Source organism: Mustela nigripes, chromosome 14 (assembly GCF_022355385.1).
Source record: "Mustela nigripes isolate SB6536 chromosome 14, MUSNIG.SB6536, whole genome shotgun sequence".
Taxonomy (NCBI): Eukaryota; Metazoa; Chordata; class Mammalia; order Carnivora; family Mustelidae; genus Mustela; species Mustela nigripes.
The window spans coordinates 14,856,338-14,870,018 of NC_081570.1; the positions used below are offsets into that span (position 1 = coordinate 14,856,338).

At 38.1% G+C, this 13,681-nt stretch overlaps 1 protein-coding gene across 19 annotated transcripts in view; it reads right to left on the minus strand.

The window, feature by feature from the left end:
- The window catches only part of EIF4G3 (eukaryotic translation initiation factor 4 gamma 3), a 355,154-nt gene that overhangs the window by 172,430 nt on the left and 169,043 nt on the right, over window positions 1-13,681 (minus strand). For 12 of the 19 annotated variants that reach the window (XM_059376540.1, XM_059376533.1, XM_059376527.1 and 9 more), the window contains 2 exons: window positions 4,096-4,191; window positions 2,514-2,627 (listed from right to left, as the gene is read on the minus strand). In XM_059376540.1, the coding sequence (XP_059232523.1) occupies window positions 2,514-2,627; window positions 4,096-4,125 (144 nt within the window). In that variant the 5' untranslated portion in view covers window positions 4,126-4,191. Of the gene's footprint in view, window positions 1-2,513; window positions 2,628-3,040; window positions 3,083-4,095; window positions 4,192-13,681 lie in introns of all 19 variants that reach the window. The other 7 variants (XM_059376541.1, XM_059376539.1, XM_059376538.1 and 4 more) reach the window with 2 other exon arrangements.

A 13,681-nucleotide genomic window follows, 5' to 3' on the forward strand; every position in this document is an offset into this window, starting at 1 on the left:
GCCTCTCTGCGTACTTGTGATCTGTCTGTCAAATAAATAAATGAAATCTTAAAAAAAGACAGAGAAAACTGTTCGGACATAGTGTCATGTCCTGGCTACTAATACATTAACTATTGAAATGTTAACGACCCCCTTAATAGTGAAAAGAAAATATTTACAAAGCAGTTTTGAACTCAAACCACAAGGACTTGAATGGAATACATTTAAGAAACTAAAATACGTCTTCAGTTATTTCCTAGAAAGCCTTCCTTCTATTAACTCAACACTGCAGGTGAATCAGACTGAAGATTAACTAAGAACCAATCCCTCATACTCAGAATTTAAGTTACATGCAAGAGATGTGGAATTATTCCCCAATTGCTGCTATTTCATGTAAATAATTTTCAAAAAATTGCAGTGGAGCATATGCCACAATGCAGGAGCTGGCTGAAGACTGCTTTATTAAGAATTCTTCTTAGAAGCTAAAACATCACCTATTTTTCAAGTAATGAAAAGTGTCTTAAACACAATTCGAAGTTTTTCAGCATAAATTAACAAGCCCTTGATGACCCGTGTGATTAGAGTGTGTTAGGTCAGCCATTATATCTGCTAACTACTATAAAAGAGTTTTTTAGAATGATGATAAGGGCAACTTTACTTCGTGAACTTTTTCTCTTCATAGAAACTGAGGTCTTATATTTTCAGTTTTCCAATTATGAAAAGAAAACAGATCATACCTCTACTATGGACACCAAATTTCAAGAATAGGCAATACCACCCATGTGGTATGAAAGTAGGAGGTGGAAGTGAGATGTTTCTACATGACACTTTTGAAGAAAATGAGAGAGAAGGGCCACGTTAAAAAATTAACCTGAGTATAGCAGTACCTGTCTTATCACTGTTCCACAGAAAGGTCTCATTTCTAAGGCTCTAAAATAAAAGTTGTAACTTCATATATTCGGAAGATTCCAGTCAAAAGAGAACTTTCTATGAGCAAGAGGAGTATCTTATAAAATTACACATATATTTTAAAAAAACCAAAAACAAAAACAAAAAACAAAACAAAAAAAACACAAGTTAGTTGGAAAGTACCCTAGTCTATTTTGCACTAGTCACCATTGGCTATTGAGCTTTCCACTTGGAATGACAACAGTCTTAATCCTATGGGTAACTGTAAGCAACAGAACAAACTGTAATCACTGCTGGCTCATATTAAAAATAGAAAGATTCATTTCTTCTTTTTATTTTTTAAGGGGTTTTTAGATGGTGAGGACTGTAGATATTAAGGAAAGCAGCCTTCTGTGAACTTGGATCCAATGTTAATGCCACCCACCCACCCATTCACTCACTCTTCTGTGCACAGTTGGCAACAGGGCATGGCCAACATAACACTGATGCATTTTTGGCACTTAGAACCACAAAATATAACCAGTGGATACAGGTTACTACAAAAGCCAAACTGTTCCCCCTTCCAATGAGGCATTTAATAGATACTTTGGAGGCTATTTAAAAATAAGCTATTTTTTAAAGAGTTCCAGTATAACCAGAAAATGGAACAGAAAGGTAGCTAACCAGTACCTTTTTGCTTTTAAACAAATTTTCAGTAATATGAATTTCACTAAGATACTATACATCAAATAGAAATACGGACACAAAGATAACCTGAAAGAGGGAGGGGGTGCCACGTGAAGCCACTTGGATTGCAAAGGCAGCTGTCCAGGGAAGAACAGAAGAGCCTAAACTGTGCAATTGCCAATGGCCCATTAATGCAGAAATAGAATGGAGTAAGTTTTAGCTGCTCTACAAAGCCAAGGGAAGGGTCCCTTCCTGAGTGCAACAGCTTACCTCTCCTCACCAGTTGAGATAGCTGTGGGATGGATGAGACTAAACTATGGCAACTTGGGATGTAGAAAGAAAATGCAATCCTGTCAAACTTCATATCCCAACTTCACCCTCCCAGCACCAACACAAATGAAATAAAGAAAACTGGACCCAAAACAACAAGCAAGAGTAGGCTAGGGTTTGCTAGTCTTGCACTTGTTTTGGGATATGTAATGGAATGTTATGTGTGTGGTTTTTAGTAATGGGGGTGGTAATGGTCACTAGCAGAGCAGATGGCAAAAATTGCATAGAGGATAGTATCTGAAGAGTTTATGACCACAGAAACATGGCTGACAACTACAGACAATTTCCTCTTTGATATTCAATTATAAAAAGGAAAGAGGGAAAAAGAAGCCTTGAAATTTATCTTTTAATATCAAATTTATCTGAAAGGGATATCCCTCTTTGAGTTTAAAATAAAGAAAAATCTAAACCCCAAATTACTCCTGTCTAATTCCCAATCAAGAAGACCCACCCAATTTGTTATTCTTTTCCCCGCTATGCCTGGCAGAAACTGCCATGCTAGGTTAGACTTCCAGAGAAGAAGCAATCAAAGCATTTCTGTTCATCAGCCAATAAATGGATGTGGTCAAAAATAATGAGTGCCAGAGGCACCACTGCCTGCAAGAAGTACAGTTTGTTATATTGCTTACAATGCAGTATTTTATCCAGCCTCTTCCAGCCAAGGACCTGTAAACGGGAGTCTGTTCCAAAACCTTCCTCCTCTTCCAGTTGTCTGTGCAATGTATTGGCACTGTTCTGCTGGGCTGTCAAAAAAACTGGTTTAGAGATGCAGCTCTTCAGTCAGGTTTTGCGCCAGTTCTAACCATGTAAATTTCTTTTCTTTCAATAATTATAAAAGGGGGATGGGGTGAAGAGGGCCATAGTTCTTTGCAGTAAGAGCTTACCATAATGTCCCATGTTTAATGACTAGAAGCAGGGCCTATCTAAATTAATCTGGTGAGATCTCAGGCCCACTCCAAGTAGTCAAGTATCCACAACCCCAAACCACTCTCAGAACACAACTTGCATCGGACATCTTGTTGATCATTTCAGCAAAAAAAAAAAAAAGAAAGAAAGAAAGAAAGAAAAAGAAAAAAGAAAAAGAAAAGAAAAGGAAAGGAAAAGGAAAAATGAAAAAAAAAGACAAGCAAACAGGCAACTAGGACCAAAGTCCCACCTCTTTAGAAAGGTTCTTCCACCCCCTGGGGAGAACCAGGATCTAAGAACAGGTATCGGAGAAGAGGGCAATAGGGAAAAGGAAGACAGAAGAGGGTAAGAAAGAGATTACATTTTGGTGCAGTCCATGATCTCTAGTTCTTTGAGCAATTTTTCATACATTTCAACATTTCTCAGTTCATGCATAAAACCAAATGAATAGGAGCTAATGCAATGAAATACCCCTATACTATAGGCAAAAAAGCAGGGGTGGGAAACCAAAGAAGATACCTGTACTCTGAGGAAAACACAGAGCTGAGATACAAGTAGGAATGTGAGATACGATGTGAGATGTTACAGAAGCACCTTCTGGCAAAAACCAGTCATGCAGGGCAGGAGACGACGTTCTAAGGAACGGACAGCTGAAGCCACTATATACTTTTGTGAAACAGAGGGATGAACCTAGAGTAAATTCTCAGTCTTTGCAATATTTATTGCAATCCATGTAAAGGATGAGCAAAGAGGATGACAGCATTTTAATTTGTATCGCAATTTATTTACCGTCTGAAAAAATAAATACACCACTGGTGTATGTCATGCATATGTCCAAACTGTCAAATGGTTAGAACTGTTCTAGCGACACCGATTCAGAAATCTTACTTCCCAAACCACTGAAATTTGAGAGTCTAATTAATGAAATTTAATTTACTTTTAAAATCACTGTGCTTTACTGTCCTCCTGAATTGTGAATAGTACAACAAATTAAGAGCTGAAATGAACTTGAATGCAACCAGATTAAAAAAAAAAAAAAAAAACATGCCACAGAAAAGTAAAAGAAGATAAAAAGCTCCATTTCTTCTCTCAATAAATTTAAATTATTCCTATACTAAAAGTCTGAAAATGCAGTTCTGACCAATAATAATAATAATAATAGTAATAATAATAATAAAGTAAAATAAACTGTCCTTGGAACAAGTTTCCAAAAACGAGTAAAAGTTTTAGCCAAAGGAACCGAAGCTCCTAAAAACACAAACTTAAACGGAAAACACTGTCTAGAACAAGCTTCTGTATACTTACCGGAGAACGGGTTTGAGGTTGTGAATTCATTGTCTGAGGGGCTTGAGGGTATACCAACGTGGTTGGACCTGCATTCTGTCCAGAGGGATATGGGGTCTGTCAAAAAAATGACAAGAACAATATCATATTTTGAATATACATGGCAGGATAACTCAAAGTATTCAAAAGAAATTTATTAAAGTATTTACTAGTACGGTTTACAACTCTACTTTTAAAAACTTATCTTTACCACAATACACAGCAATTCAGAATCAGAGTGGCATTTTTTTAAGAGGTTACTTTAAACACCTCCTGATAAGAAGACATCTGCAACCCAACAACTAAGTACAATGATTTGATAACCTAAGTACAAAGAGCACTCACTGTCAATTCATCTATTTCAGAAACGGACAGACCATGCCACAAACAAAATGAAACATGGCTGAGAGAATGTGTTATTGCTGTGGTAAGTTTTCCAAAGTATCTATAAGCAAAGAAAACCACTGAGGAAGACACCCCAGAGACAAATTAGCAGTTCACTAGGTTTACTGCTATATTGTTGCTGTTCTCTTCCACTGCTTACACTTTAATCCTTTTACACGACCATTTTCTTTTTTTTACATAAAAATATATAATCAATACGAACTTTAGTCAAAAGCATGGGGTAAGTGGTACTATGTACTAACTTACCATAGGTTTTCTGAAAATAAGAATATCAGCTTTTCATTATGAAACCATGTTAAATACTACAAACTAGGGCGCCTGGGTAGCTCAGTGGGTTAAGCCGCTGCCTTCGGCTCAGGTCATGATTTCGGGATCCTGAGATGGCATCCTGCATCGGGCTCTCTGCTTGGCAGGGGGCCTGCTTCCCTTCCTCTCTCTCTACCTGCCTCTCTGCCTACTTGTGATCTCTCTCTCTGTCAAATAAATAAATAAAATCTTTAAAAAAAAATACTACAAACTAGCATTTGTGCTACTGAATCCAGGAAAGGGGGAAAAAAAAAAAAAGGGACGCCTGGGTGGCTCAGTTGGTTGAGCAGCTGCCTTCGGCTCAGGTCATGATCCCAGTGTCCTGGGATCGAGTCCCACATTGGGCTCCTTGCTCAGCGGGGAGCCTGCTTCTCCCTGTGCCTCTGCCTGCCATTCTGTCTGCCTGCGCTCGTTCTCCCCGCCCCCCCCCCGATAAATAAATAAAATCTTAAAAAATGAAGAAGAAGAAGAAGAAATCTGTAACATGTTTAAAATGAAATAAGAGCAGGTGCCTGGGTGGCTCAGTGGGTTAAGCCGCTGCCTTCGGCTTGGGTCATGATTTCGGGGTCCTGAGATGGCATCCTGCACCGGGCTCTCTGCTCGGCAGGGGGCCTGCTTCCTTTCCTCTCTCTGCCTACTTGTGATCTCTCTCTGTCAAATAAATAAGTAAAAATCTTTTTAAAATAAATAAATAAAAATGAAATGAAATAAGGGCAATAGCAATGGATACAGAATCACAGGACTTGGCTTCAAATCCCATCTGCCATTTACTTGGGCAAGTAATTTATCCTTCCCATGAATGTAAAAATATTAGCTAATCTACTTCACAAGTAAATTCCTAAGATTAAATGAGGAAAATTCAATTACTGTACAATCACCTTTTACCACCACAATACCAGTTCTACAAATGAGGAAATCAAAGGTCACAAAATTTAAATGTCAGGGCACTTGGGTGGCTCAGTTGGCTGAATGTCTGACTCCTGGTTTTGGCTTAGGTCATAAAATGAGTCCCATGTCAGGCTCCAGACTCAGTCAGGAGTCGGCTTAAGATTCTCTCTCTCATGGAGCCTGGATGGCTCAGTGGGTTAAGCCTCTGCCTTCAGCTCAGGTCGTGATCTCAGGGTCCTGGGATGGAGCCCACATTGGGATCCCTACTCAGCAGAGAGCCTGCTCCCCCCACCCCTCCGTGCCTGCCTCTCTGTCTATTTGTGATCCCTCTCTGTCAAATAAATGAATAAAAAATCTTAAAAAAAAAAAATTCTTAAAAAAAAAAAAAAGGATTCTCTCCCTCTTCACCCACTGGCAAGCTTGCTCTCTTTCTCCCTGTCTCTGTCTCTAACAAATAAATAAATCTCTTAAAAAAAAAAAAGAAAGAAAATACAAGTGTCTTATCCAAGGTAACAAAGTAAATGCTATCTCTAGAAAGTATTCTAACTTTGTTTTAAAAGAAAATTCTACAATTTTTAGCGTCTGTTGACCATTTAGCGGCAGTTTAGCTGGGATTAACAATTTAAAGCAATTGTCTGAGGGATGCCTGGCTGGCTAAGTCAGTGTAGCATCCAACTCCTGATACTGCAGTCATGAGTTCAAACCCCAAATTGGGTATAGAGATTACACACACACACACACACACACACACACACACACACACACACAAAATCTTCAAAGCAAATCTTTAAAAACTTTATCATAACTTCTAATTAATGAAAACAAAACAAAATCAATGGACACACACTGGACACAGAGGATAACTTGTAATCTTTGAACATGGTAACATTATGCCCATCTCTATAACCAACATTAAGGTCCTACCTACATCAGGTTAGTTTCCCTTTTTCACAACAGGTGTACTAAATCTGACCACAAATTGAAAATTATGACAGCAAGCATCTCAAATCTATCAAATAGGTGATAATTGCATCACATATGACCCAAAAGTTAGCCATGGATTTCTCACCAAAGATAATTTTTAGCACTGTCTGAAAAATCAAGTTTATGTGTATATATCACATTCAAACTCTAGAAGGCTGGAGGTTGACTATTTCAACTTAAAGTTAACTTTCTAATTGAAGTTAACTATTCCAACATAAGAGAGGTAAATGGATTTCTTTGCCAATATGAATGCCTTTTATTTCTTTTTGTTGTCTGATTGCTGAGGCTAGGACTTCTAGTATTATGTTGAACAATAATGGTGAAAGTAGGCATCTCTGTCAGGTTCCTGACCTTAAGGGGAAAACCTCTCAGTTTTTCCCCACTGAGAATGACATTCGCTGTGGGCTTTTCATAGATGGCTTTTATGATACTTAGGTATGTTCCCTCTATCCTTATAGTTTGAACAGTTTTAATCAGGAAAGGCTGCTGTATTTTATCAAGTGCTTTTTCTATCAGTTGAAAGGATCATACGGTTTTTGTCTTTTCTTCTATTACTGTGCTCTATCACGCTGATTGATTTCTGAAAGCTGAACCACCCTGCATCCCAGAATAAAACTCACCTGATTGTGGTGAATAATCTTTTTAATGTACTGTTGGATCCTACTGGCTAGGAATATTTTGGCATCCATGTTCATCAGGCTATTCGTCTGTAATTCTCGTTTTTGATGGGATCTTTGTCTAGTTTTGGGATCAGAGTAAAGCTGGCCTCATAGAAAGAGGAAGTTTTTCCATTATTTTTATTTTTTGAAACAGCTTCAGTAGAATAGGCATTATTTCTTCTTTAAAGGTTTGGTAGAATTCCCCTGGGAAGCCATCTGGCTCTGCACTCTTATTTTTCTGGAGATTTTTGATTACTGCTTAATTTCCTTGCTGGTTATTGGTCTGTTCAGATTGTCTATTTCTTCCTATTTCAGTCTTAGTAGTTTTTAAGTTTCCAGGAATGTGTCCACTTTTTCTTGATTGCTTAATTTGTTGGCATACAATTGTTGATAATAATGTCTAATAATTGTTTCTATTTCCTTGGTGTTAATTGTGATCTCTCCTCTTTCATTCATGATTTTATTAATTTGGGTACTTTCCCTTTTCTTTTGGATAAGTCTGGCCAAAGGTTTACCAATCTCACTAATTGCTTCAAAGAACTAGTTTCTAGTTTCATTGATCTGTTCTACTGCTTTTCTGATTTGTATTTCATAGATTTTTACTCTATTCATTATTATTTCTCTTCTGTTTGGCTTAGGCCTTATTTGCTGTTCTTTCTCCAGGTCCTTTAGGTTAAGTTTAGCTTGTGCATATGGGATTTTTCTAATTTTTTTGAAGAGGCTTGGATGGCTACATATTTCCCTCCTAGGACCACCTTTGCAGTATCCTATAGGTTTTGGGTCGATGTGTTTTCATTTTCATTAGTTTCATTGAATTGTTTAAGTTCTTGAATTTCCTGGTTGCCCAAACATCCTTTAGCAGGATACTCTTTAACTTCCAAGTGTTTTAGTTCCTTCCAAATTTCTTCTTGTTGAGTTCCGGTTTCACAGCATTGTGGTCTGAAATATGCAGGGGATCATCTCAATCTTTTGGTACCAGTTGAGACCTGATTTATGACCCAGTATGTGGCCTATTCTGGAGAAAGTTGTTGGCACTGGAGAAGAACAAGTATTCTGTTGTTTTAGGATGGAATGTTCTGTATATATCTATGAAGTCCATCTAGTCCAATGTGTCATTCAAAGCTGTTTCTTAATCTGCTTAGATGATCTGTCCATTGCTTAAGTGAAGTGTTGAGGTCTACTTTGATAATACTACTAATGTATTATCAAAGTTTCTTTATTTTGGCTATTAACTGGCTTATATAACTGGCTGCTTCCATGTTGAAAACTTAGATATTTATAATTGTTAGATCTTCTTATTGGATAGACCTTTTAGGTATGATATAGTGTCCCTCTACATCTCTTAGTATGGTCTTTGGTTTAAAATTGAATTTATCTGATATGAGGATTGCTACCCCAGCTTTCTTTAGAGGTCCATTAGCATGGTAAAGGTTCTCTATCCCCTCACTTTCAATCGGGAGGTGTTTTTAGGTTCAAAATGAGTCTCTTGCAGACAGCATATGGATAGGTCCTGCTTTCTTATCCAATCTGAAATCCTCTGTCTTTTAATGGGAGCAATCAGCCCATTTACATTCAGTGTACTACTGAAAGATAGGAATTGAGTGCCATTTTATTACCTGTAAAGTCCATTTCTATAGATTTTGTTTCTTTCTGGTCTGTGTGACTTATGGGTTGCTCTTCACTTACAGAATCCCCCTTAATTTTTCTCACAGGGCTGGTTTGGTGGCCACATATTCTTTTAGTTTCTTTCTGTCCTGAAAACTCTATCTCTCCATCCATTCTGAACGACAGCCTTGTTGGGTAAAGTATTCTTGGTTATATGTTCTTTTCATTTAGTACCCTGAATATGTCTTGCCAGCCCTTTCTGGCTTGCCAGCTTCCTGTGGACAGGTCTGATGTTATTCTAATGTTCCTCCCTCCAAATATAAGAAATCTCTTCCCTCTAGCTTCTCTCAGGGTAACTTCCTTGGCTCTAAGATTTGCAAGTTTCACTATTATATGTTGGGATGTTGACTTATTTTTATTTATTTTGGGGAGGAGTCCTCTCTGCCTCTTGGACATAAATGCTTGTTTCCCTCCCCAGATCAGGGAAGTTCTTATCTATGATTTGCTCAAATATACCTTCTAGTCTTCCCTCTCCCTCCACCTCCTTGGGGAACCCAATAATTCTGACATTAGTATGTTTCATGGCATCATTTCATTGATCTATTTTCATGGGCTAGTAGCTGCCTATCCCTATTTTCCTCCTATCAGTTTTTTTCTAGATCACTGATTTGCTCTTCTGCCTCATTTATGCCCGCTGTTAGAGTATCCAGTTTAGACTGTATCTCATTCATAGCATTTTTTAAAAAGATTTTATTTATTTGACAAAGAGAGATACAGCAAGAGAGGGAACACATGCAGGGACAGTGAGAGAGGGAAACGCAGGCTTCCTGCCAAGCAGGGAGCCCAAGGCTTGATGCCAGGACCCCAGGATCATGGCCTATTGACTGGGCCACCCAGGCACCCCTCATTCATAGCATTTTTAAGTTCGACCTGCTTAGATCTCATTTCTGCCCTTAGAGAGAGTCTATATTGTCACTAATGCTTTTTTCAAGCTAGCTATTGACTTCATGATTGCTATCCTGAATTCCATCTCTGACATCTTGCTTATATCCATGTTCCTTAGTTCTGTGGCAGAGGACATTGTTTCTGGTTCTTTTCTTTGTTGAGAGTTCCTCCTCCTAGTCATTCTGTCAAGGAATGGCTGAGTGAATGCAGAGTCCAAAATATCAACCATGACCCAAGCTAGATGCACCCTAGCAAAATGCAGAGGGGTCAAATGCCACCACCAAAAAAAAAACAAAAAAACAAAAAACTAAAGCCAAAATGAAACACAAGAATAAAATTGAAAAATTGAAAAATGGGGGGCTATAATTTCTCAATGGGCAAAGCAGTGTATTTCAGTTGTTCCTGGGTGTATTTTGGTCTGTGTGTTAGAGGACACCACATCCCAAAATTAAAAGGAAAGTAAAACTTGTATATATGAAAAAGGTAAAACTGAACAGAGTGAAAAAAGGTCTAAAAGAAAGCATATATCTATCTTTTAAAAGTATACATGTGTAAAAATAAAAGCTAAAAAGCAACTGTGAAAAATGAGCTGATATGAGATATCTAGCTGAAATGAAGAGAAGAGAAGAAAAATACAACAGAGAAAAAGCATGAGAAAAGGAAAAAAAATCTGAAAAATAAACAAGTCGTGAAGTCACACCTGGAGCTCATATACAATTTTCCTCTGGCGTTGGGATTTTACAGCCTCAGAGGATCCAGAGGATTCTCATTCACCTGTTCTTCCAGCCTGTCTTCTGGGGGAGGGGCCTGCCGCACTGTTTCTCAGGTAACCCCACCTGTGCAGAGAAACCCTGCTCCCTGTCAGGAGGATGGGCTCAGTGGAAACCAGTCTTCTGTGTGGCTTTTGCTTCCTGGATGCTTTCCCTGCCTCTTCAGAGAATCAGAGCAAAAATAGCCGCAGCCAAATCTCTGGCCCAGAGCAAAAAAATCTCAATCTGTCCTCTTTAATAGCCCTTCTAGGACAAACAATCTCCACTTCTGCAGGTGTTGCTAAAAACTGTGGCCTCCTGTGGTGCGCGCCCATAGCAACTCTCTCAGAGGTAGTCTCAGGGGCCCAGGAGTGCCACTGCCTTTTGTGATTCTAAAACCATGAGTGGCTGTGGGTTCATGTGTACACCTAAAACTCTGGAATCAGGTCTGGGTTCTGCTCTGAAGTCTTCTCCTGGCCACTACCATGCTGCAAGTTTTTGCCTGGCTGAAGATTTGGGTTCCAGGTTTTTTCAGGCTCTTGAAGGAAAGAGCAGTTATCGACTGGCCTGGCTCTCAGTTTATGGTAATTGGAGCTGAGAGTCCCTTCCTGGGTTCACTAACCATAACCTGTTTCCTTTCTCCAATGCTAAGGCACTCTACCATTTCAGGAATCCCATTTTGCTCTGTGGTTCCCCCTAAACTGAGATCACAATGCTCTACACCTAGAATTTTTGGCTTTTCATTTCCCGAGCCCCCATTAGAGAGGTATGTCTCTCACTAGAGCAGATTTCTAAGGGTTCTGAATTGGCACTCTGCTGTTGTACCCCTTCCAAGGTACGAGCTTTGGAGGTTCCCTCCCCCCTTCTGCTCATCTTCTGGTATCTCCCCACGGAGTCATGACTCTAAACATCCTACCTTGCAAAAAGCAGTCACATTTCTGCTTGTTGAGATCCTGATATATAATCATAATCTAAGGCTGATTTCATGGGTGTTCAAAATGGTTTGATATATATGCAGCTAAATTCAGGGGACCAGTTGAAACAGGATCCCCTACTCTCTATCATCTTGCCTCCTTTCCAAGAGAGGTAAGTGGATTTCTTATCAACTCTGTCTGCACTCTAAGTTGAAAAGTATTTTGTCAGGTTTCAGGACAACATTTGGAATATAATTGTAAAATACAGCACCAATTTCATCCTTTGTCAAATTAAACAAAGTGAACAACTGTTAAGAAAGCCATATTATATTCTCAGTGGTAAGGCTTGTTGGTTTTAGGGAATCTTGACACTTTATTCTCAACATTTAGTTGATGTTGGTGGAAGCAAAAGCTTCTGTCAAGATACCAAATATAACATTGAGAAGTACAACTTATAAAAAACATACAGAAGTGTTCTCTTTCTATCCTTCAAGAAGTTACATGAGAACTAGAGTACTACAAAAAGGAAGAGTACCCTAATTTGTTTTCAGAGAAGATGCTGAAAATATGCTTAATGGCCACATCTGACTTAATACAAAATTTTCATTAATATCTTCAACACTGGAGACATATAAGGCAACAGACACATCTAAAGTTAATTGAAAAAATGGTATGTGAATTACCATTCAGGCACAAGTTCTTTCATTAGGTAATACACCATTCCTGGCAACACATATAGATGGTTCCCTGTCAATACATGCACTGTATCATAGGTCTTTTTTTTTTTAATATTTTCCATTTATTTATTTGACAGAGAGAAATCACAAGTAGGCAGAGAGGCAGGCAGAGAGAGAGAGGGAAGCAGGCTCCCTGCTGAGCAGAGAGCCCGATGCGGGACTCGATCCCAGGACCCTGAGATCATGACCCGAGCCGAAGGCAGCGGCCCAACCCACTGAGCCACCCAGGCGCCCCTGTATCATAGGTCTTAAAAAATACTATTAGAAGAATTTATTTTCCTTTAGCTTTGAACTACTATTCTAAACAAAAAATAATCAAGTACTTCTTCTACTTAAATTATATATATGCCAAGAGCAAATTCATATTCTATACAAGCGGTTTCATCTAAACACAAAGCATAATACCTGATGACAGTCACACACAGAAGTGATTCCACTTTCACAATGTATGCCATTGTGGCCACTGTGCCATTATGGGATTTTAATAGAGCACAGATAAAGGAATTTTGCCAATAGCTCACTTAGCTTCTCTCAGAGGATTATTCAATTCTTTGTGGCTGGTTTTATAAACTTCTTTGGAATGATATAAGTTGTACCTGTCGATGCTGCAAAGAATGCAACTATGAAAAATGCATCTAGGTTTTTTCTCTCTTCTCTGCATGTAATGACCCAATTCACCAAGTTTAAGTCATTATGGAATAACTTGCTTAATATACTACTGTACTTTGTTGGAAAATATTGCCAATATTTAAATAGGAAAATTCTATAAGCGTGTTTCATAATATCGAGTGAACAGAGAACTAGGGACAGATCAACAGTGTATCATTTCAATAGACATCATAGGTTTTGTTTGTACTTTTTCTTTTTGCACCTTCACAGGTATTACAAAGACTTACTTCTCCAAAGACATACATATGAATTATTCATATTTAAACTGTCGATCAGTTCACTGTTAAGTTTACATGAGTTACAGACTTACAATCTCATTTTCATCATTACTTTTATGTTTCAATGAACCTTCCTAAGTCACAGATACTTTCTTATCAACTTGGGAAATAAGAACACAATAGTAACAAAAACTAGCAAATGGTGTTAACTGACAAAATGCTAACAGAATGCCAATTAAAAAAAAAAAAAGCCAAGCAAAACAATTTCTGTGCTGCAGACATAACCTTTAAGTCCAAAATAACTATTTAAGAAACAGTGATTTGGATATTTAAAGATAAAAATCTGAGGGTAAATTCCATTACAAGACAGAACACCATAATACAGCATCGGGTCCAGATGTGATGGTTTTTAAAATATATGAAAAAAATCAACAAAGATTTTCAGTTTTTGCAATATAATACAATGGACTTAAACCAACAAAAATAATT